This window comes from Sorex fumeus, unplaced genomic scaffold (assembly GCF_029834395.1).
Source record: "Sorex fumeus unplaced genomic scaffold, SorFum_2.1 ptg000013l, whole genome shotgun sequence".
In the NCBI taxonomy this organism is placed as follows: domain Eukaryota; kingdom Metazoa; phylum Chordata; class Mammalia; order Eulipotyphla; family Soricidae; genus Sorex; species Sorex fumeus.
The window spans coordinates 18,722,307-18,744,368 of NW_026606070.1; the positions used below are offsets into that span (position 1 = coordinate 18,722,307).

Below are 22,062 nucleotides of genomic sequence, written 5' to 3' on the forward strand. Positions count from 1 at the left end.
CGTATACACCAGCCCTTTGAGCTGTCATCCTGACTCCTGAACTTTCTGTTCTTATTTTAAGAAAGGCCTTCCAAGCTATGTGTAAAGAGTCCAGGGGCCACAGCAAGCCGGATGGTTCAATGAAGGATCCAGCGCCACTGAGACGCTGCGGTGCTGGGGGGCCAACAGGGCTATTCCCCGCAGTTCTCAGGGGCCGTATCCATGCAGTGCCAGCCGCCCAGACCTTGGGGCCTTGCACATGCAGGGTATGTGCCCCTGAGCTGTTTCCCCCACTCACTGAATTTTCCTTTTTAATGCCTTTAAACTCAGCCAATCAAGTTGTCATTGCTTCTGTGTAATTCTCTATTATATTTTATAAATTAGCGGGATCCCCCAGAAGAGGAAATACCGTTTTGTACTCTAAAATCCTTCCCAGCTGCTATTGAACATACGATTCAGTGGGCAAGAGATAAGGTAATAAAGGTCTTTATTCAGTAAAAAGGAATGTATTTTTAACCTTTAAACTAAATTCATTTATAATTATATGTCCTCTTTTCCCTTACAGTTTGAAAGTTCCTTTTCCCACAAGCCTTCACTGTTTAACAAATTTTGGCAAACCTATTCATCTGCAGAAGAAGTGTTACAGGTAAAAACATTCTGTATATTTTAATGCTGTCAGTATAGTCTTTATTTTCAAGTTGCTATAGTTTATTTTACCTCTTTAAGAGAGAACATAATATTATTTACATATTATGTGTATAGATAATCTTGAAATTAGCAGGTCACACATTCTTTTTTCAGTCTTCTTCAATCAAGAAATTACCAATTTTTGACCAGGTTTGTCCCACAAAAAATAAGCTAACACATATATGATCCTAACTGTAAAACTGCAAAACATAAAATAGCTTCAACTCTTTGAGGAAAGAACAGATACATTCTAATGAAATTTTCACAAGTGGTTACCCGACCCAGTGCTCCTATAGTGACAGCAGCTTCAAAGTTGTTTCTTCCTTTTTAACCAACTTAGTGATCACTCACAAAATTATCTTTTAGGGATGCATCTTCCTAATTCTTCAAAATAGATTACCTCACCCATCACCCTATAAATAGCAATATTCCTCCACCACAGCTCTTTGGACCCTCCTTTCGTTCCTGTCCTTCTTCTTTATTAACTTTGGTTCTGCCATCTTGAGTCCAAGAGTTCGTTTTCTGTTGAAGTTTGTTATGTTGCTTGGCTTCTCAGTATCCCAGTGTGAATAAAATTATCCAATATTTTATTGTCCTTCTGGCTTCCTTCACTCTGCATGACCTTGAAGAGTTCTATCCATGCTATAGCAGACAAGATACCATCTTTTTAAGGCTGTATTCACAATTACTCCAGTGTGTTTAAATATCCCCCCGCCCTTTTTTTTTAGTCACTTATCTGTGCTTGAGCACTTACGTTGTTTCCATATCTTAGCTTTTGTAAATAGTGCCCTGAACATTGGTGTGCATTTATCTATTCAAATTAACGTTTTCATGTTCTTTGGATGGAGACTTGGAAGTGGATTTGCTGAATAATAAATAAATCCATTTATAATATACTAAAAAATCTGTCTTTCTTAAAAGCTAAATCAGCTCACATTCCCTGCAACAATGTATGAGGGTTTAAAAGGGATATTTTTAAATTAAAATTATTTTAGTTATTAATTTTAATAACTTTAATTTTTAATTTTATGAAATTTATAATTTATAAAATTTATGGAATTCTATGAAAGTCCTTACAATATGCATCTATAGGAATAATAACAGCTAATAATCATAACAGTTCATAAGGCATAAGCCTAACTAGCAAAATAGGAAACTTAATGGTTAAAAATTACATGGGCAGAGCTGGAGCGCACAGTGGGTAGGGCATTTGCCTTGCACGCCGCCTACCTGGATTCGATTCCCAGCATCCCATATGGTTCTCCGAGCACCACCAGGAATAATTCCTGAATGCAGAGCCAGGAGTAACCCCTATGTACCACTGGGTATGACCCAAAAAGAAAATTTAAAAAAATTACATGTGCTCCTTTATTGTTCCCATTCCAAAAAGAAAAGAGGAGGAGGAAGGCATGGACAAGGAGATGTAGGGAAAAAAATTTAAAATCATAAAATATGTGTGCTGGCATATCAAACTAGCTAACACTGTTTGTCTACATATATGTTATTGGTATTCATTGTGTTGTTTTTTTCCTTTCATTCTAGAAGTTACAAACTGGACACAGTTTAGAAGGATGTTTTCAAGTTATTAAATTACTAAACAGAAGACCTCGAACCTGGCCTCAATGTGTCGAATTAGCAAGATTAAAGTTTGAGAAATATTTTAACCATAAGGTAAGTTTGCATTCTAAATCATTAAGAAGAAAACTCTGGGGCTGGAAAGTTAGACAGCAGTTAAGGTTGCTGCCTTCTGCACATCTGATCCCTAGCACCATGTATGGTTTCCCAGAGCACCAGGAGAATCCCTGAGCACAAGAGCTGGGAATAAGCCTGAACACAACCAGTGTCTTCCATAAGTCTTTTGGCATATAAAACGGGGCATACGGGATCCCTGTAAGAAAACTGTGATACAGGTACACAGTGAAAGAGACAAAATCATGCAGTTTGCTGCTATGTGGATGGATCTGTAGAGCATCATGTTGAGTGCAGTTAGTCAGGAGGAGAGAGACATGTATATAATCAATACATAATGATCTCCCTCATAAGTGGGATATAAAACAACAAAGCTAGGAAACAATAAATCCCCAAAGGCAGCAGATACTGAGAACAGTCTTTGGAAGGAAGCATATAGCTCACTGTGGGTGGGCATACACTGTATCTGAGGGAGAGGGGAAGGAGGGAAGCTGCCATTCAGGTAGAGGCTAAGGTAGCAGAATGCTTTATGCAGGGAGCCTGCCATAATCACTGCCATAAATCACGATGTCTCGAATTAATTTTTTTTTTAATTAAGTTAGGGTGAGGACAATCATGCAGTCATGCATCATGACCATTTGGTCTGTGTGTGCAATGGTGCTCTCACTTGGAGATCGTGCTGGTGTGTGGAGTAAGCTGAACCATTCATTGTATAGGTTTATATAATCATACTCAGCAGTGGAATCATGTAACAGTGGGTTTTTCAGACCATATCTCTGTTGTTTGGTCCCACGTGACTAATTTTCCCAGGATAACACAACCAATAAGTAAACTGACGTATTAAAAACTAAAGGATCCCTAGATATTGAGGGACTGTCAATTCATCAGCGATCTAAAGATGTTCCTTTTGTCTAAACACTACTAAAGTGGTCCAAAGAAGATCCAGTGCTCAAGACTGTGCAGTTTTTTAACCGTGGCCTGCTACATGCAAGACGAGTGTAACCCCTATACTCTTCTCTCTGGCCCTGACTTCAGCTTTTACTGTTTATTTGTTGTTATTGTTTTTGTGGGTTTTTCTTTATTTCTTTTTTTTTTTTCACTTTCAAGTTTTGTTGGTTTTGTTGTTGTTGTTGTTTTGTTGTTTGGGGCCATGCCTGGTGGTGCTCAGTTCTTACTCCTGCCTCTACACTCAGGATCACTCCTGTTGGTTCCTGAGGGACCATATGGGATGCCAGGGATCCAACCCAGGTTGGCCTTGGACAGGGCAAGCACCCTACCAGTTGTACTATAGCTCTGGCCCTTTGGAATTTTTGGATTTGTTTCAGTTTGGGGGTTGTTATTTTTTTAGACACTTTGAACCACATCTGGCTGTGCTCAGTGTTTATTCCTGGCTCTTTTGCTCAGGGATTACTCCTGGCTAGCTTGGGGGACTGGGTAGGATGCCAAGGATTGAAATCTGGTCAGCACTTTCAGTGTAGTACAGAGCCCTGCCCTCTGTACTATCTCTTTGGCTCCGTCCTTTTAAGTTTTAATTATACATATCCCTGCTTTTTTATTTTTCCACTTCTCAGTGATGCATCTTAGAAAAGTGATCTCTATTCTGCTTCCTCACTTGGTAAATGCATATTTTTTCCCCTTTACCATTCATTTTTACGTCATTATCAGCAACCTTTGGTTTCAAAATATAAGGGACTTTGTCTAGTTCTTACCTTCTTTTAAAAAAAAACAAAAAGCACTTTTTTATGAGGTCAAGGAGATGGTACAGTGGGTGGGATGCTTGCTGCCTTGCATGCTGCCAACCCAGATTCAATCTCCAGCATCCCATATAGTAATTCCCTACTACAGAGCCAGGAATAGCCCCTGAGCATCACTGGGTTGTAACCCAAGAAGCCATAATACAGGGATTAAGTCATCACAAACAATATCCCAAGCACTGCCAGGGAAGACCCCTGACCACCACAAGGTGTGGCCTAGCCCCTCTCCGCCCCCCCAACAAAAAAAAAAACCTTTAAATTAAAAAAACAAGTAAAGATTATTCTATGGGGACAGAAGAATGGACACAGAATACAAGAGTGGCTATGGGACTTTGTTGCATTTCTTTTGTTTGTCTCATATACAGTGGTGTTTTTTGTTGTTGTCTGTTTTGTTAATTCTTTAGGCTCTTCAGCTTCTTCACTGTTTCCCTTTGGACACACGATTAAAAGATGGCAGTAAGTATAACTCAGATTTTAAGGAAAAAAATTAATGCCCTTGCACCAGGAGGATTACTCCATAACTTAGAGGCCAGCCGGGTATCCTAGAGGAAAGGGCTGTTCAGATAGAGAAGGGAGCACCAAATAAAGGATGTTTGGAGGATCCTCCCAGGAGGGGAGATGCATGTCGAAAGTAGACTATGGACTGAACATGTTTGCCACTCAATGCCTCTTTTGCAGACCACAACACCCAAAAGGAGAGAGAGAACACAGGGGATTGCCCTGCCACAGAGACAGGGGGGATGGGGGGATGGGGGTGGGAGGGATATTATCCATGGTGGTGGAAAATGGGCACTGGTGGAGGGATGGGTATCTGATCATTGTATAATTGAAACCAAAGCACAAAAAATTGTAAATCTACAACTTTAAAAAAAATAAAATAAAATAAAGGGAAAAAATAAAAATAAAAAAATTAATGCCCTTTTCTTTGACTGCCAGATAATATTTGTATCTTTAATTAGGTTTGTTTTGGCAGTCACCAAAAAGGCCCCCGTCTCCAATAAAATTTGATATAAATGAGCCTTTGTAAGTATATCTAATTTCATATACATGTGTGTGTGTTTTATTGTAAGTTTCTTAGCTGTGTAAAGACTTATTGCTGCATTGAAGGGTAAAAACCTTTGGTTGATATTAAAGTATCGCAACCCTTATTAATGTTAAATGTTAACATAGTCTTAAACAACAAGCCCTGTACCACCCATCTCCCGCACAGTCTGCTTACATGCTTAATAACATCATTGCACTTTGTCCATCGTGAAAGCAAAATGACTTCTTTAACTTTATCCATAAGATAGCAAGATAACGTGTTTAATTTAATGAAATGAGTATTAAAAAAATTCGGTTATGTGCAAGGAGAAAGGAAGTAGTCTCTGATTGCTACTATCTCCCTACCTCTGATTATCATAGGAGTTGCTCTTTGAGTGTGAATACCTATACATGCTACATAAAATTAATATTTGTCTGTATGTACACATATACAGATGTGTATATGTTTTACTTTGCATATGTATATGCACACTCACTAACCTTCCTTTCAACAAATGAGTGTTTAATTTTGTCATCTGGTGGTTACATTATAGTTCCAGCCACCTTTTCTCGGGAGCGATAGCACAGCGGGTAGGGCGTTCGCCTTACAAGCAGCCAACATGGCCGACCCGAGTTCGATTCCTCCGCCCCTCTCGGAGAGCCCGGCAAGCTACCGAGAGTATTCGATATGCCAGACACAGTAACAACAAAGTCTCCAATGGAGACGTTACTGGGCCCGCTCGAGCAAATCGACGATCAACGGGAGGGCCTTTACCTTACCTCTCTTGGCCATGAAGATCACTCATTGGCCTATAGCATGCTTTGAATACATTTGTGCGTGATAAATCTAAGTGTAAAATCAAAACTAAAATGTCTTGAGTTTTTTTTAATCTATGTTAAGATCCAGATTTTATCCTGGCATTGCCAAGGTCAAACACCTCAGCACTGAGCTAGGAATAGCCCCCAAGCACTTTGGGGTGTGGCACACAATAGAAAAACTAATTCTGGTTGTTGCTGTTATAAGACTTACTTTGTTTTTAAGCAGGCTCCTTTGCTTAGTTTGAATCTGATGTAAACTCTATAAAACCATATATGGTATTTTCCTTTGTATTAAGATTAGTTTCTTTGTTTTGCATAACTTTCCTACTCTGGCTATTCTTCTTCCCAAAGTAGTTGCTATCACTACCCTGGATATTAGCGTTTATTAGATTAAACATTTGGTATTTTTTTTTCCATGCTGCCTTTGCCTAGACCAGAATTTTATTTCCTTACTGTCAAAAAAAGAAAAATCCAATAAAAGGAAGATGATGTGGTTGTTTTTCTTAAAACATTGTAAAGGCTCTAGTTACTGGCGAATTAAACATTTCTTTGAAACTGCACTAACAGTGTTCTATTTTTTAATTTCAAAAGGCACTTCAGTTTCCTTCTGAATGCTGCAAAATTGTATGCTGCAATCTATTGCATTTCATTTACAGCAAAGGTAAGATAGTCTTTAGCTCCTTGAAAATGTTACATCCCCGATTAGCTAATAGCATTATCAAAATCTATTCACTCATTACAGGAGTCATCCTTTGATTTTAATTTTCCTTTCTCATTTTATTTCCCATTCTAACATGCAGAAGCTAAAATTTTACTGCAGCATTATCACACGCAAAAAGTCAAATTATTTTCTAAATTTAAATAATGAAACTCTTGTTTAGAAACTCTTGTTTGGATTTTTGGATTTGTTTAGAAAAACATTTTTAAAAATATGTATAACTTGTTACTTCAATTATTATTGCTCTGGAAAGTCAGAGCAAATTAATTGTAATTACAATTTTAATTATAATTAATTATAACCTTTTGTTAACATATTTTCACTGAGTGACATAATCATATATGATTTCAGGAAATTTGAAAACGCTTATGTTCATATCTGTTTTCTTAAACCTCATCCTCTGATACCTCTTAATTAGTATTTGAGAATACATATCTACATTATTTTTTCTTCAAAGATTCATCTTAAATTGCTCAACTTTCACATAGTTTGGGAAAATACGAAACAAATCCTTTATACTGACTTTTTGGATCCAAACTAAATTTATTTTAAAAATTTCTTAAATTATTCTTGCAATTAATGTATAGTAAAATACATGTGTTCATAAAAATAGTGGCATTTGGTCTGTTAAGCTTTTCAAGAGGGGTAGTTTTGTGATGAGTGGTGAGAGTGATCTCAAAACTAAAATTTCTTGAGATTTTCCTCAGTTCCTTCTTAAAGACAGAATTTGCCAGTATTAAGCAAATCTAAGTTTATCTCAAACCAAGTAATTGTTTCCTGCTTCTCAGGGTGGAAATTTCAGCACTTTGTTTTTACTGAGTGTAACTTGGTTCAGAGAACTTGTAAATTTATGAATAGTCCCTGATCTGTAAATGTATTAATAGTCCCTGATCTTAAGACACTGTCTACTATTCAGAGCAGTCCTTTGATTCCATTTTGTTTAATTTGCATGAATAATGCCTAGGATTTCAGGGTTATTTTTTTCCCACTGAGTATTTTTTATGTACCACCTTGCACCCCAGCCTTTATGAATGATATCTTTATTTCCGTAGAAATAAAAATACATGCCACGGAAATAGTCTGACTATTTTAAGATTACAGAATATGATTAGAGGACATTTTTAGCTTTCCTTAAAAGTGTATGTTTAGCTTTAGAATTCAGAATCGAAAATTAATATTTTTAATTAATTTACCTTTTTTAAAAAAACAGGATTTATCGGCAGATGCCTTTTTGAATATACTTTCCAAAGTAAAAATTGAGGAATTCAAGCCTTCTAACAAGGTATGTTTAGAAATTTAGCAAATCTTTTGACATATTTATTTAGCAAATCTTGTTTGAATTTTTGTTTTGGTTTGTTTAGGAGACACACCTATTGGTACTCGGGGCTTTCTCCTGACTCTGTGCTCAGGGACCGTTTTGGGTGCCAGGGATCAAACCTGGGTTAGCCACATGTAAGGTAAACTCCTTATCAACTGTACTATCTTACCAAGCCCAGTAATTGAGCTTTTAATTCAAGATCCATTCTAATTTTGTAGAGTGCTGGAATAAGCACTTGAAGTTACTTACATTTTTTTAAGGCAATAATGGTATATTGTAATGTGAGCCTATGCAGTAATAAAAATAAAAATAAAACAAGAAGGAAATGGTGAGTGAGGTGATGTAATTTCCTGTGAAAGGAAATGGGAAAAAATCTGTCTTGGTAAGGTGATTTGAGCAGAAGCCTAAAGGAAGAGAGGGAGAGGGAGACTTCCTGTAATTTGCAGGCAGCAGTAACAGTGCAGTGAAAGGCCTTTGCAGACTTTGAAGGCGGGTGTTGTTGTGGAACATTCAGCAGGAGTGACAGGAGCGGTTGTTGGGTTCTGAGAGCCATGTGTTTTATAAAATATGGCAGTGGAAGACTTGATGCAGCAGGCACAGTCTAACTTAGTTTAAAAGGACAACTGTGGCTGTTGTGATACTAGAGATTTACTATATGTGACACCAGGAGACAGGAAATACTATTAGCAGATTTTAGGCAAAAGGTTATGCTCCTCGGAGCCAGAGCGATAGCACAGTGGGTAAAGCATTTGCCTTGCATGTGGCAAACCTGGGTTTGATCCCCAGCATCCCGTATGGTCCCCTGAGTACCGCCAGTAGTAATTCCTGAGTGCAGAGCCAGGAGTAACCCCTGAGGATCGCCAGGTGTGACCCAAAAAGCAAAAAAAAAAAAAAAAAGGTGGTGCTTCTCATGAAGGTTGTTGTAAATAGGAAGTTGTTTGATAAGGCATTGGTTTATATATATTTTGCAGTAGCCCTGATAGGACTTAAAAGAGATTGGAATTGGAGTAAGCGAGATTGGAATTTTCTTAGTTGAAATAAGAAGCCAGCTTAATAGCTTCAAGTGGAGAAAATTGTTTTAAAAACTTAAAGAAGGTATGAGGAAGTTACCTAACCAGAAGATCCAGTAACAAAGACTGGGATTTTGCAAAGCAAGTATCTTGGAAAGACAGAGCACACTAATAAAAATGGGGTATGAAATTCAGGCAAGATAAACAGTAAAATTTGAAATGCAAAAGTGTTTTTATGTTTATGTAAAACATTCATAAAACCCTTATTCTTTAAGTGGAAAATATGAAGTAACTTGTCTGCAAAATTTAAGGAAAAGAAAAGATCAGTTGGGGAAATATCTCAAAGAGAGTTCAAGCTTATGCTTTGCTGACAGGACCTTTCTTGATAACCCAGTTCTACATAGTGAATTTCCTGAATTAAATATTCATTATTTATAATTCAAGGAAAAATAGAATTCTTACTCTAAGGTTACTAGCTCCTGTTTCCCTTGGGCAAAAGTGCTAGAATTAAATCAAGAAAATGTGTATCTTGCAATAATACTTACCTGTATTGTTCTTTGATATGCTTTCTGACTTCAGAGCATTCTGTTCTGCAGTTGCCCACATCAGTGGTCAGGGTGTGTAATTTCTTTTCCTTTATCACACTCTTTGTTTTCCCTCTCTTGTATCTTCTTTCTTGTAATTTCTAAATAAAATTTTACTTCCCTACAAATACATGTTTCCTGGCCTTGATTCTTTCTGTGTCAAAGTTTTGGGGTAGGCGAATGAGTGTTTTCTGGTCTTGATTTTTTCTATATCAGAGTTTGGGGACAATAAATAATCCAGCACAATTTTTACCGTGTGTGTGTGTGTGTGTGTGTGTGTGTGTGTGTGTGTGTGTGTTCATTCCTTCTTTCCTGCCTTAGTTTTTTCTGTATCAAAGTGTATGTTGGTGGGGGAGGGTAGGAGGGGGGTGTATTTCAAAGTTTGGAGTTGATAAATTATCCTGAAGCATTTTGCTAATTTTTACATTAATTAAAAGCTTTCTGTGACTACCTAAAGCAGCCTGATTTTCTCAGGTTCTGCTGTTTCCAGTAACATGAGCCAGGGCCAGAGGTAATAAGTAAGACATTCTGGCAAATGACATGTTTTAACTGTCTTGATTCCTTAATATTTCTTAGACACTTTTTGTAATATTTAATATGTAAAACATGAATTGTAGTTTTTAATACGAAATAGCACTGCTTATTGATGATGTTGCAGGTATCTTAGAGAATATTGACTGCCTTTGTCAAAAGCCTTTCAAGTAATTTCTATAGGACAAGGTAAAATACATCCTCTTTATGAGGATGTGTTCTGAAAGAGTTTCATGTGACCAGTCAGTATTTAAAGGATACCCACATTTTATATTTTATATTTTGTGAATTTATTCAATTTCTAGAGAGATAGTAGAAGTAGAGGCATGCAATGTGGTTTGGAAATAAGTTATTCCAACTCAAACTGTTGATTGTGATTTTTTTTTAGTGTGGGATAATTGTTTTGGTGCAAGGTATATGAACCTAGTTTCATATCTGCAGAGCATACATTCTACCACTGAGCTCCATCCCTGCCTCTACTGTAGAAATTTTAAAGAAATCCTTATGAACTCAGATTTTTATATACCTTCAGTAAATATTTTTGACACACATTATGATTGAGTAAGGAAGATAACTGTCCCTATTCTCAGTGAGTTTGCATGTTATTGTGAGGAAAGAGATAATAAAGAAGACAACTTACATAATATTAGTTAATAATAGAAGTGCAAAATACATCATGCCATAATGTCTAATAATCTAATTAAATAGAGGAGATAGTTTCTCTACATTGATTTATTTGGTTAAGTGAGTATAGCAACTAAGCTTAGGGGAAGGATGTTGATAACATTAATGAGTGTCTGCGCATGTGTTTAAAGGTTGTTCAGACAGATGAAGCTGCACGAAAACCCGACCATGTTCCTGTTAGCAGTGAAGATGAAAGGAATGCTGCTTTCCAGCTAGAAAAGGCTATTGCATCTAATGAAGCTACAGCAAGTAAGGAGTATAAAAATGTTTGGTGAGGGGCTGGAGCTCTAGTTCAGAGAGATGTGCACTTGACTTACACGCGACCAACCCGGGTTTAATCCCCAGCAGCCCCTATAGTCCCCCAAGTCCCACCAGTAGTTATTCCTGAGTGCAACCCAGAAGTTCTCAGCACTGCTGGGTGTTGCCAAAAAAAAAAAAATTTTTTTTTAATCAGTACTTTTATTTTCACTAAGTTCTGCGCACGAAAGCGTGTGGACTTGAACAGTAAACACCTCAGTAATGACAGTAGTTGGGAAATAAGATATTGTTTAGATGTGGAGCACTTGCTTTACCTGTGTGAGCTTGTGGGTTTGAGCTCCAGAACTAGATATGTAGAGAGATGTTATGTTTATATAGAGAGATAAAAGTTGATTACATGAAACAAAATAGACTAACACCCAAGAGTGGCTGGGATTAGTACCAGGAGGTTTTCTCCATGACTTGGAGGCCAGCCACAAATGCTAGGGGAAAAGGGAGCTCAGATAGAGAAGGGAGCACCAAATAAAGGGTGTTGGGAGGATCCTCCCAGGATGGGAGAAGCATGCTGAAAGTAGACTATAGACTGAACGTGATTGCAACTCAATTCCTCTTTTTGCAAAACACAACACCCAAGAATAGAGAGAGAACAAAAGGGAATGTCCTGCCACAGAGGCATGGGGGGTGGGAGGGATACTGGGATCCGTGGTGGTGGGAAATGGGCACTGGTGGAGGGATGGGTATTTGATCATTGTATAATTGAAACCCAAGCACAAAAATGTGTAAGTCTACAACTGTACCTCATTGTGTCTCACTAATAAAAATTTTAAAAGTTTAAAAAAACTTTTAAAAAGTTGATTACATGATAATAGAAAATTTGTAATTGACCCAGTTGCCTTTACCTTTAAAGACTGAAATTTATATTTACTTTTTTGTTGTTACTTTGATAGCTTTAGTACTTAACAATCTCTGTTGTTCCTTTGTAACTTACGGATAGCATAGTAAGAGAAAAAAAATTAGACCTTAGGAAAATTGTTAGATCCAGTTAAGATATTTTAAGATTGGAGCTGGAGCAATAGTACAGTGGGTAGGGTGTTGCCTTGCATGCGGCCAACCCGAGTTTGGTCCCTGGCATTCCTTTTGGTCCCCCAAGCACTGCCAGGAGTAATTCCTGAGTGCAAAGCCAGGAGTATCCCTGAGCATTGCTGGGTATGACCCAAAAAGAAAAAAAGGATATTTTAAGATAAAGAACTACAAACATTTATCTTGGTCTTCTTACTCTTTGTTATTAGCGACAGAATACAAACTGACCTACAAACATCCTTCCTTACTTATCTTAAACACTGGGGATTTAAGTTTTTAACGCTGTAATACTGTTAAGCCTAGACCTGCCCACTACTGGTTTCCAAACTTAGATTCTTATGCATAAGGCAGTAAAGTTAGGGAAAATAACCTAATTATCCAATTGTTTTGCAAAGAAATGGTAGTTATCTTGATTTAATTACTATAGCTCTAAAAAAGGCTTAACATGCTTTTTCATTTCATTGCAGACAAATTAGAATCATTTTTCTAAAACTTCTCAAGGATACATATTTATTAGATTGACAAAATGCTGTAGTGTAGTATTGATGAATCAATTTGTGAATAACATCCAGTGTTAACCCTTTTTTATTATAAACTACTTAATGTAGTACATGATTTTTTTCATTTTTATATATTTTGGGGATTTTTTTCAATATAAAAGCTTACCTAATTTAATGGTACTAAAGTCAGCATTTTCATGTCCATCAATACTTCAGTTTTCTAGATTCTTCTTGTTATTTGTAAAAGTAACAAATTCACATACAAGTTTTAGCTATTACAACCTTCCCTACTTACTAGGGCACCTTTTCGGTTATTGTCACAGGTGATCTTCAGATGGCAGTGCTTTCATTTGAGAAAGACGATGACCAGAATGGACATATAGATTTTATCACAGCTGCATCAAATCTCCGTGCTAAAATGTATAGCATTGAACCTGCTGACCGTTTCAAAACAAAGCGCATAGCTGGTAAAATCATACCCGCCATAGCAACGTCTACTGCTGCGGTTTCTGGCTTGGTGAGTTCATGATACTCAGATTTGACATGCTGCTTCTTCATCTCTTTCTTGTCTTCCCTGATGTATCACCTCCAGCCTGTTACTGAAATTTCTTAGGAGATGAAGGGATACCTATTTGTGTTTTCAAAGAATAAAATACAAGGGGCCGCAGCGGCTCTGTCTCTCTCACCGCCCACATTCAGTGGTCTCTCACCACTTCCCCCACCCAAGGGTGGCTGGTGGCGATGGGTGAATGAAGGAGGGAACGAGGGCCAGGCTGGTTGATGTCCATTGCAGTTTATTCCATTCCCATCTCCATTCTCTTCCTCCGATCCCTCTTCCCCAGTCCCCCTCATCCTCCTTTTGGGTCCTGCTCCTTCATACTTCTCCTTCCTGCTTCTGCCTCCTGCTTCTACTTCATTCTCTGTCTGCATCCCCCAACCCACTCTTGCAGCCTTAGTAAATCCCAAAGCACGAGGGGTTGGGGCTTACACGTAAGTACACATAGGTGTGGTCATACAATCAACAGAAGTAAAGTCCTTCTCACAGGGGAGGCTTCTTCTAGGACAAATTCTCATTCAGCAGGACAACCCACCCAAGAGCAAATCCCATGGGTGTGTTTCTCCTCTCCTTGTCCAATAAACATATGAACATTCATAATATTAATCATATTGTATGGACTCAGTAAGAGGTACATTAAACTTATAGGGTTGCTCTCCTGGGGCCATCTCGCTATAGATGGCAGACTGCAGTGCTCAGGCCAGATTAGTCTTTCCTAACCCTAGCAGGGTCCTAATCTCACTGTTACTTTTTGGATCATGACAGCACTTGTCCATGACAATGCTCTTAACTTGTAGTTAAGAATTGTGGAACTTTGACCTGGCCCATTTCGATGCCAGGGTAGCTCACAGTTTGCCCTGAGTCCATGCAGTCCCTCATCGGAACCCTGCTTTTGGGGTGCTAGAAACTAAAGGCAACTGAGACTTAAGTCGAGAAAGCAATTGCCCGGGAATAAATATTATTCCGAGTCAATTAACTCCCAAGTTATAAAAACATAATATTGACTGTCTTCCTATGCCTATACATAAAGGGCATTGCTTTAAAATAAACTATTCAAAAGACATAAGGAGAGGAGAAAGGCAATATTTAACTTACAATACAAGTTCAGTGTCCTTAAAAGGATCTGACCTTACAAGTTAACTGAGTCTGATTGAGGGAAAGGTGATAGACCAGTTGGGGAAGAGAGCACAGAGAAGAGTTTACAGACAAACACAAAGGAATGGGAGTGACTCAGGAGCACTATGTTGAGTATAACCTAAGCTCCCTGTGGCAAGGGAGAAAGGCCAAACCAGTGTTATCCTACACCTGTTGATCTTATATTTTAAAGTTTTAAGATACTCAGAAAATGCAGCAATCTTGATTTACTTTATACAAAGTAAAGATTATGGAAATAGACATTTGAGTATTAAAAAAAAGTTCTTGAACTGAAGGAATTCCAAGGGTTCAGGCTCTTTGCTTGCATGCTGCAGACACTGTTCAACCCGCGGCAGCACCACCAAGAGTGCTGATGTCTGAGTAAAGAGCCAGGAGTCAGCCCTGAGCTCAGACAGGTGCATTTCAAAACAAAAGAAAGTAAACTATGTTTTTTTTTTTCTGGTACACAGTAATCTTCTTAATCATAACCTTTGTCTTAAGAATTCGGGAATGGGGGGGAGGCTGGAGAGATAGCACAGCGGGTAGGGCGTTTGTTTGCCTTGCATGTGGCCGACCCGGGTTCGATTCCCAGCATCCCATATGGTCCCCTGAGCACTGCCAGGAGTAACTCCTGAGTGCAGAGCCAGGAGTAACCCCTGTATATCGCTGGGTGTGACCCCCCCAAAAAAAACAAAAAAAAATTCAGGAATGGGGTGGGAGGGATACTGGGATCATTGGTGGTGGAGAATGGGCACTGGTGGAGGGTTGGGTACTCAATCATTGTATAACTGAAAACCCAAGCACAAAAGCTTGCAAATCTACAACTGTACCTCATGGTGTTACACTAATAAAAAATTCAAAAAAAAAAAAAGAATTTAGGAATGTTAGATATATGCCACAAAAGTCAAAAAGTTTTCTGCTCTTAATGTGATCAGGCTGCCTTCTCTGTTCTCTAGGTTGCATTGGAGATGATCAAAGTTGCAGGTGGCTATCCATTTGAAGCCTACAAAAATTGTTTCCTTAACTTAGCCATTCCAGTTATGGTGTTTACAGAGACATCGGAAGTGAAAAAAACTGAAATCAGGTATGCATAAATATATTTCTCTTGCTTAGTGAGAATGAAATAAGAGTTACTTTTAAAAGGCAAAAATGCTAGCTTTATGTCTTTCTTTATATAAATACTGCCATCAATTCAAAACCAGTTCAAAACCCAATCTTCATAAAGCATTTCTGAGTAGAGTAGCCAAAAATGGCACATACTTACCGACCACACTATTTGAAATTTTGCTTTCTTATAATCTCACCCACATTTACTTTACCTGGGAAAGTAGAATGTACTCCTAGTAGTCTGAGCAGTTGGATCATAAGATTTCCATTCTACGCCCCAAAATTATGTGACGGAGTAAAGCAGTTTTTCTGCTTAGAGTTTCGCTTTTCAAATTATCGGCAGTCAAAAATTGAACACTTGGCAAGCTGTGACAGTGTACTCATAGGTTACTGATTAGAAGGCTGGAGTGATATATAGCACAGCCGGTAGGGTGTTTGCCTTGCACGCAGCTGACCCAGATTTGATTCACAACAACCTGTATGGTCCCCCGAGCACTGCCAGGAGTAATTCCTTAGTGCTTGAGCCAAGAGTAACCCCTGGGCATCGCTGGGCGTGACCCAAAAAGGGAAAAAAAAAGATTACTGATTAGAGTTTAATATAGTGTAATCAGGTCAGAGAGATAGAACAGTGAGGTCCTTTCCTTATATGCAGCTGACCCAGGTTTAATCTCATATCATCCCATATCATCGCTCACGTCTGCCAAGAGTGATCCTTAAGCACAGAGCCAAGAATAAGCCCCAAATGTCACCAGGTATAGCTCAAAAACAAAAAAACAAAATAGTCTGCCCTTTCAAAAAGGAAAAATGTAGCACTGTTGCTTTGAAGATATGCTTGCACTCATTATCCCGAATGATATGTGAAAGATAGCTCCTTCTATCTTTGATTGGAACAACTGACGACTGGAAAAACAGTACAGCAGGTAAGGCGTTTGCCTTATATGCAGCCAACCTGGTTTTGATCCCTGGCATCCTTTATGGTCCTCCAAGCACTGCTAGGAATGAACCCTGAGTGAAGAGCCGGGAATAATCCCGGAGTACCACCTAGAGTTGCCTGGGCGGGGTGGGGGGAGGGAGATGGGAACAACAAAAGAACTTAGTAATAAGGAACTGTAAGGTCAACTTAGTAAATGTTATGAAGGACCAAGCCAAGATTGTGGCACAAGTGTTAGAAACCATTGCATGTGCAGGACCCTGGGCTTCATCCTGCTAAAATGGGGTGGAAGTGGTTCCTAGCCCCTCAGTGTGACCCACACAAAAATATGACCCCACAAGTTTGAATTGGTTAATGAAAACTACAACTCTCGGGCCTGAGAGATAGGACAGGGTAGGGCACTTGCCTTAACAACACACTTGACTCTGGCTCAATCTCCACATCGCATACAGACTCCCGAGCCCAGAGCTCTTGGCCCGAAACTGGGGGTTGTGCCTCCCCAACTAGAAGTTCCAGCTCTTAGGAGACATGCTAACTTATGATAAGATAGTAAGACAATGGAAGGGTCAATAGGGGCTTGTAAAAGTGATTACCCAGGTGACGTGACAAGGATATTATAGATTATGGAATATTTTAGAAATTGTATTTTCCCCTTTTTCTCCTCATTAATTTATCCGCAATAGCCACAAATAATCTGCTCTTGGGGTATTAGAGGCCAAGGGAAGATTATCAGCTCTAGAGAGAGCCTGAAGTGCTGGGTTCGTGGTTTGCATGTGGGAGACTGGTGTTTGTCCCCTGACACTGCATGGCCCCCAGCACCGGTGTAAGTGACCCCCTGAATAATTTTCTGGGAGTAGCCCGAGTAATGCCAGGTAGAGCCAGAAAGCAAGGTTAAATAGATGGGAGAAAATTAAGATATTTTTGTTTCTCTTTGCATATTTTTTTCTACAACAGAAACGGAATATCGTTTACAATTTGGGACAGGTGGACTATACATGGAAAAGAAGACTTCACCCTTTTGGATTTCATAAATGCAGTCAAAGTGAGACATTTACTTGTTTCTTTGTAGCTTCAAATTTGTCATTTATATAACTTCATTGGAGGATTTTATATGCATTAATTAGTTTTCTCGTTTTTTGCTGATCTTAAACCATTGTCAACCCCAACCCAAAATATAAATCTAAAAGATTGAACCTTTAAAAAAAAATTGTAAGGCAGTATTTTGTGCTTGGTTGGAGCACTGATTTTTTTTTATTATCATTATAGGAGAAATATGGAATTGAGCCAACAATGGTGGTACAGGGAGTCAAAATGCTTTATGTTCCTATAATGCCTGGACATGCAAAAAGATTGAAGCTAACGTGAGTATTGAATATTAATAGGCAAAAGATACACAAAAGATAAGACATAAACTGAAGACACGTGAAATCCAGCATCAAGTTTATAAATAAACATGATTCACTCTTGTCTGATGACATTAATAATGTGAACCTACCAATATCAACAGGTTAACTCAGAATACATTACAGTATTCCTGTGACTATATCATAGTTCAATCGGCTTTCCAGGATAAAAATAAGCATAGAACTCTAATGTGTTCAACACCCCACAGAAAAGTAATCAATCTTGGGACTGGAGCGATAGTCCATCAGGTAGGGCACTTGCCTTGGATTCTGCAGCTGACCCAGTTTGATCCCTTAAATCTCATGTAGTTCCCCAAGGCCGCTAGGAGTAAAACTTAAGTACAGAGCCAGGAATGAGCCCTGAGCACTGAGTGTGTCGCCCTCCTCCCACCACAAAAGTGTAGGTCTTTCTTCTGGCTCTATGCTTAGGGATCACTCAAGATGGTGCTAGATGGTGTGCAGGACCATGAACCCGGGTTAGCTGTGTGCAAGACAAGCACTGTAATAATTGGACTGCCTCTCTGGCTCTGTTTGGGGGACTTTTATCAGCATTGAAGGGATACAGCATTGAAGAAACTGAAGTCCCTGTCCTCCTTCGATATGTGTGTAACACAACTAAGCCAGTTGGAGAAAATAGAGTGGACGAAACGGTATTGCAAGATTATATTAAATAGTCTCCCTGTCACATTCTCACCTGATAAAATGGCATGATAGACTTGATGGCCTTTAGTGTCCCGATTCCTAGTTCTCCCTTTTTCATAGTACTCCAGCTGTACTAGCCTCCTTACTCCCTCCCCCTCCCCCCCCCAACTAGTCATCCTCTATGTACATCTTCGCTGTATTTGTTCTGTCTGCTTGTGACTCTTCTTGAGAAGGTGTCCTGGCTAAGCTTGCATCTCATATTTACACTTAGTCAAGAGAAGATTCATGAGCCCTGGTGAATACAACTTGTCCACTGCCCAGCTTAGCATTCCCAGTGCCCTTTGCTCTTCTGTTTCTCTATCGTTCATAGCACTTAGCACTGTCTTAAAACTACTTTATGTCTTACTTATAGTTGCTGTTTCTTATCTCTTTCCTGCCATTAAAATCTAACTTTTTAAGGGCAAAATTTTGTTAAGTCTGTTCACTGTCTCAAAATCTTAAGAGCAGCATCAAGATTATTGGTGGTGGGGCTGGAGGTTAAGGTGTTTGCTTTATATTTGATTGACCCCACGTATAAAGGGTTAAGGTGATTAAGGTGTTTGCTTTATATGTGGCTGACCCCAGTTTGATCCCCAGCATCACCAGAAGGGTGACCTGAGCACAATTATGTGTCACCTCCTCAAAAAAAAGGAATGTCGGGGCTGGAGCAATAGCATAGCCAGTAGGGTGTTTGCCTTGCATGCGGCCGGCCCAGGTTCGATTCCCAATATCCCATATGGTCCCTTGAGCACTGCCAGGAGTAATTTTTTTTTTTAATTAGTGAAACACCATTAGATACAGTTGTAGTCTTACAAGTTTTTGTGCTTGGGTTTCAGTTATACAGTGATCGAGTACCCATCCCACCACCAGTGCCCATTCTCCACCCCCACCAATCCCAGTATCCCTCCCATCCCCCATTCCACCCTGCCTCTGTGGCAGGGAACAGGAGTAATTCTTGAGTGAAGAGCCAGGAGTAACCCCTGTGCATTGCTGGGTGTGACCCAAAAAGGAAAAAAAAAAAGAAAAAGGAATGTCATGAATAAAGAGTATATAATAGGGACTTTAACTTATAAGTAAACTTTAAATATGATTGTCAGTAAGATCGATTGTTTAATAATCCCATCATGATTATCTATGCTTTGAAAGACAAAATTCCCACTGGTTAGAGGGGTTTTTTAAATGGTGCTGCAGTTCACTATAAATGCTTTGTAAGAGTCAGTCAAATATTACAAATGATAGTTTTTGTGAGTAAATTTTTCTTTTGTTCACTTTAGCAGCAATTTATTGGAGGATTGTTTTTTTTCCCCCACAAAATTCTAGACAAGCTTGGCTTCAGATAGACATGAGTTCACAAGTAGTGCAGCTCCTTATTTTGTCACATTTAGTGACTTATTGAGCCTTTTTGAAACCTTTTTTTTCAGCAAGTAGGAATAATTCAGCCCATAACTTTTAAGCACTGAAATAGTACTTTGGACAAGCCGTGTAATGACAAGTGGGGAGTCTCAGTGATGCTCTTAATACTTTGTCAGCTTGTATCTGTGTCAAACAGTCCTTACATTCAAGAGTGCACGATCTATTGAGGCTGGTAGTAATCAGTAAAATTAAAAAGCAAAAGAATCACTATTATAATGAAGGCTTTTTAGAGTATGAATACTTACTCAAATTGAGAGCTAAGTAGAAACAAAATAACTTTGTAAAATAGTTACTGGATTAAATAAGTTACATAATTCAGGACCTGACAGGTAATCAGGATTGGTGATAGATTGTAGGATAACATTGGTTTGTCCCTTCTCCCTGGCTGCAGGGAGCTGAGGTTTATTGGATTACACCCATCCACAGTACTCCCGAGGCACTCCCATTCATTCCTCAGTGTTTATCTGTAACCTCTTCTCTGTGCTCTGCTTCCCCAACCGGTGAATCCCCTTTATTCCCAAATAAGACTCTGTTGACTGTAAGGTCAGATCCTTCTAGGACACTGGATTTGTATTTGTAAGTGAAATATTGCTTTTCTCTTCTCCTTATATCCTTTGCATAGTTACTTCAGAGTAAGGTCCTTTTTGTATTGACATAGGAAGACAGTTAATGCTATGCTTTTGTAACTTGGAAGTTAATTGACTCCAAATAATATTCACTCCTGGGCATCTGTTTTTTTGACTTAAGCCTCAGTTGCCCTTAGTTCCTAGCCCCTCAAAAGCAGGGTCCCGATGAGGGACTGGATGGACCCAGGGCAAGCTTTGAGGTACCCTGGCATCGAAATGGGCCAGGCCAAGCGCCATAATACTTAACTATAAGTTAAAGCATAGTCATGGTAAGTTCTGTCATTATCCAAAGAGTAGCAGTGGAATTAGGACTCTACTCTGGTTAGGAAAGACTAATCTGGCCTGAGCACTGTAGTCTGAGATCTATAGCAGGATGTCCTCAGGAGAGCCACCTTATAAGCTTAATGTATCTCTTACTGTGTCCATACAGAATAACTAAGTAAAGTAAATATTACTAAGAAGCTGAATTAAGATGCTTGTTTAAATGGTTGTTGGACTAAGGAAAGGAGACACGCATCCCTAGGTGGTATTTCGCCCTTAGGCGGGTCATCTTGCTGGATTTGAATTTGTCCAAGGAGAAGCTTCCCCCGAAGGAAGGACTTTACATCTGTTGGTTGTATGACCAAACCTATGAGTATTTGCTACCCCAACCCCTCAGGATTGGGGAATATAATTCAGGCTGTAGGAGCAGGCAGGAGGAGAAGGATCAAGGAGAATCAGGAAGAGAGGGATAGAGGAGAATCAGGAGGAGGATGCAGATGAGATTGGAATAAACTGCAACTGGTCACCAACCAGCCTTGCCCTCATTTCCTCCTTCGTCCACCCATTGCCATCCGCTGTCAGGTGAGGGAAGTGGCACAAGACCACCGAACACAGGCGGTGAGAGAGCGCTGCGAGTTTTGTATTCATTTTTTGAATACACAATAGGTAACATAATTAGACAGAATAGCATACTTACATTGTAAGATAATTCTGGCAAACATGTAGATTTGAGGTTGGAGCAAACTGGAGACAACTGGCTTGAAGCTAATGCAACAGTGTCTGGAGTGTGTAGATAGTAACTTGATGCGACCAAGTTGACATGAAAAAAATGGAAGTGGATTTTTTAATAACTAGGATACACATGAAGTAAAAGAGAAAAATAGTACTTAAGAAATTATTTTCCTCTGATGCATCTAGCTGGTATTTAAAGACTGAGCCAGGTGTGAGCCGCCAGCACCTGCTTCTCTTGTACGAGCAATGCCCAGTGCTTTCCAGGCAACCCTTCTCAAAACAGAAAGACAATTTTAAAAGACTTAAATGTGTGTTTCCTTCTATTTTTTACAGTGAAGTGCTTAAGCAGAGCTTGATACCTATAAACTATTCAGGGCGTGTAGGAGTATTCACATTTTAAAAGCATTGCTTACATTTGTGGCTTGGCATTGTTTTTAGTGTTGTCGTTGCTATTTTTCCAACTTTGTGCTTGCTTTTTTTTTTTTTGGTCTTTTAATAAATATTTTGTATTCTTTATTACAGCCAGCAGTGTTCCATGTTGATTCACTATCTTTAGTTTAGATCTTTGATTAAAGAAAAATATG

At 39.0% G+C, this 22,062-nt stretch overlaps 1 protein-coding gene across 1 annotated transcript in view; it reads left to right on the forward strand.

Annotated features, from left to right (window-relative positions):
- The window catches only part of UBA6 (ubiquitin like modifier activating enzyme 6), a 76,376-nt gene that overhangs the window by 52,253 nt on the left and 2,061 nt on the right, over positions 1 to 22,062 (forward strand). The window contains exons 21-32 of the mRNA XM_056111301.1: positions 364 to 453; positions 545 to 625; positions 2,209 to 2,337; positions 4,514 to 4,565; positions 5,069 to 5,132; positions 6,543 to 6,612; positions 7,880 to 7,951; positions 10,928 to 11,045; positions 12,958 to 13,151; positions 15,281 to 15,408; positions 17,317 to 17,404; positions 17,629 to 17,723. Coding sequence (XP_055967276.1) covers positions 364 to 453; positions 545 to 625; positions 2,209 to 2,337; positions 4,514 to 4,565; positions 5,069 to 5,132; positions 6,543 to 6,612; positions 7,880 to 7,951; positions 10,928 to 11,045; positions 12,958 to 13,151; positions 15,281 to 15,408; positions 17,317 to 17,404; positions 17,629 to 17,723 — 1,181 coding nt within the window. The remainder of the gene's footprint in view (positions 1 to 363; positions 454 to 544; positions 626 to 2,208; positions 2,338 to 4,513; positions 4,566 to 5,068; positions 5,133 to 6,542; positions 6,613 to 7,879; positions 7,952 to 10,927; positions 11,046 to 12,957; positions 13,152 to 15,280; positions 15,409 to 17,316; positions 17,405 to 17,628; positions 17,724 to 22,062) is intronic.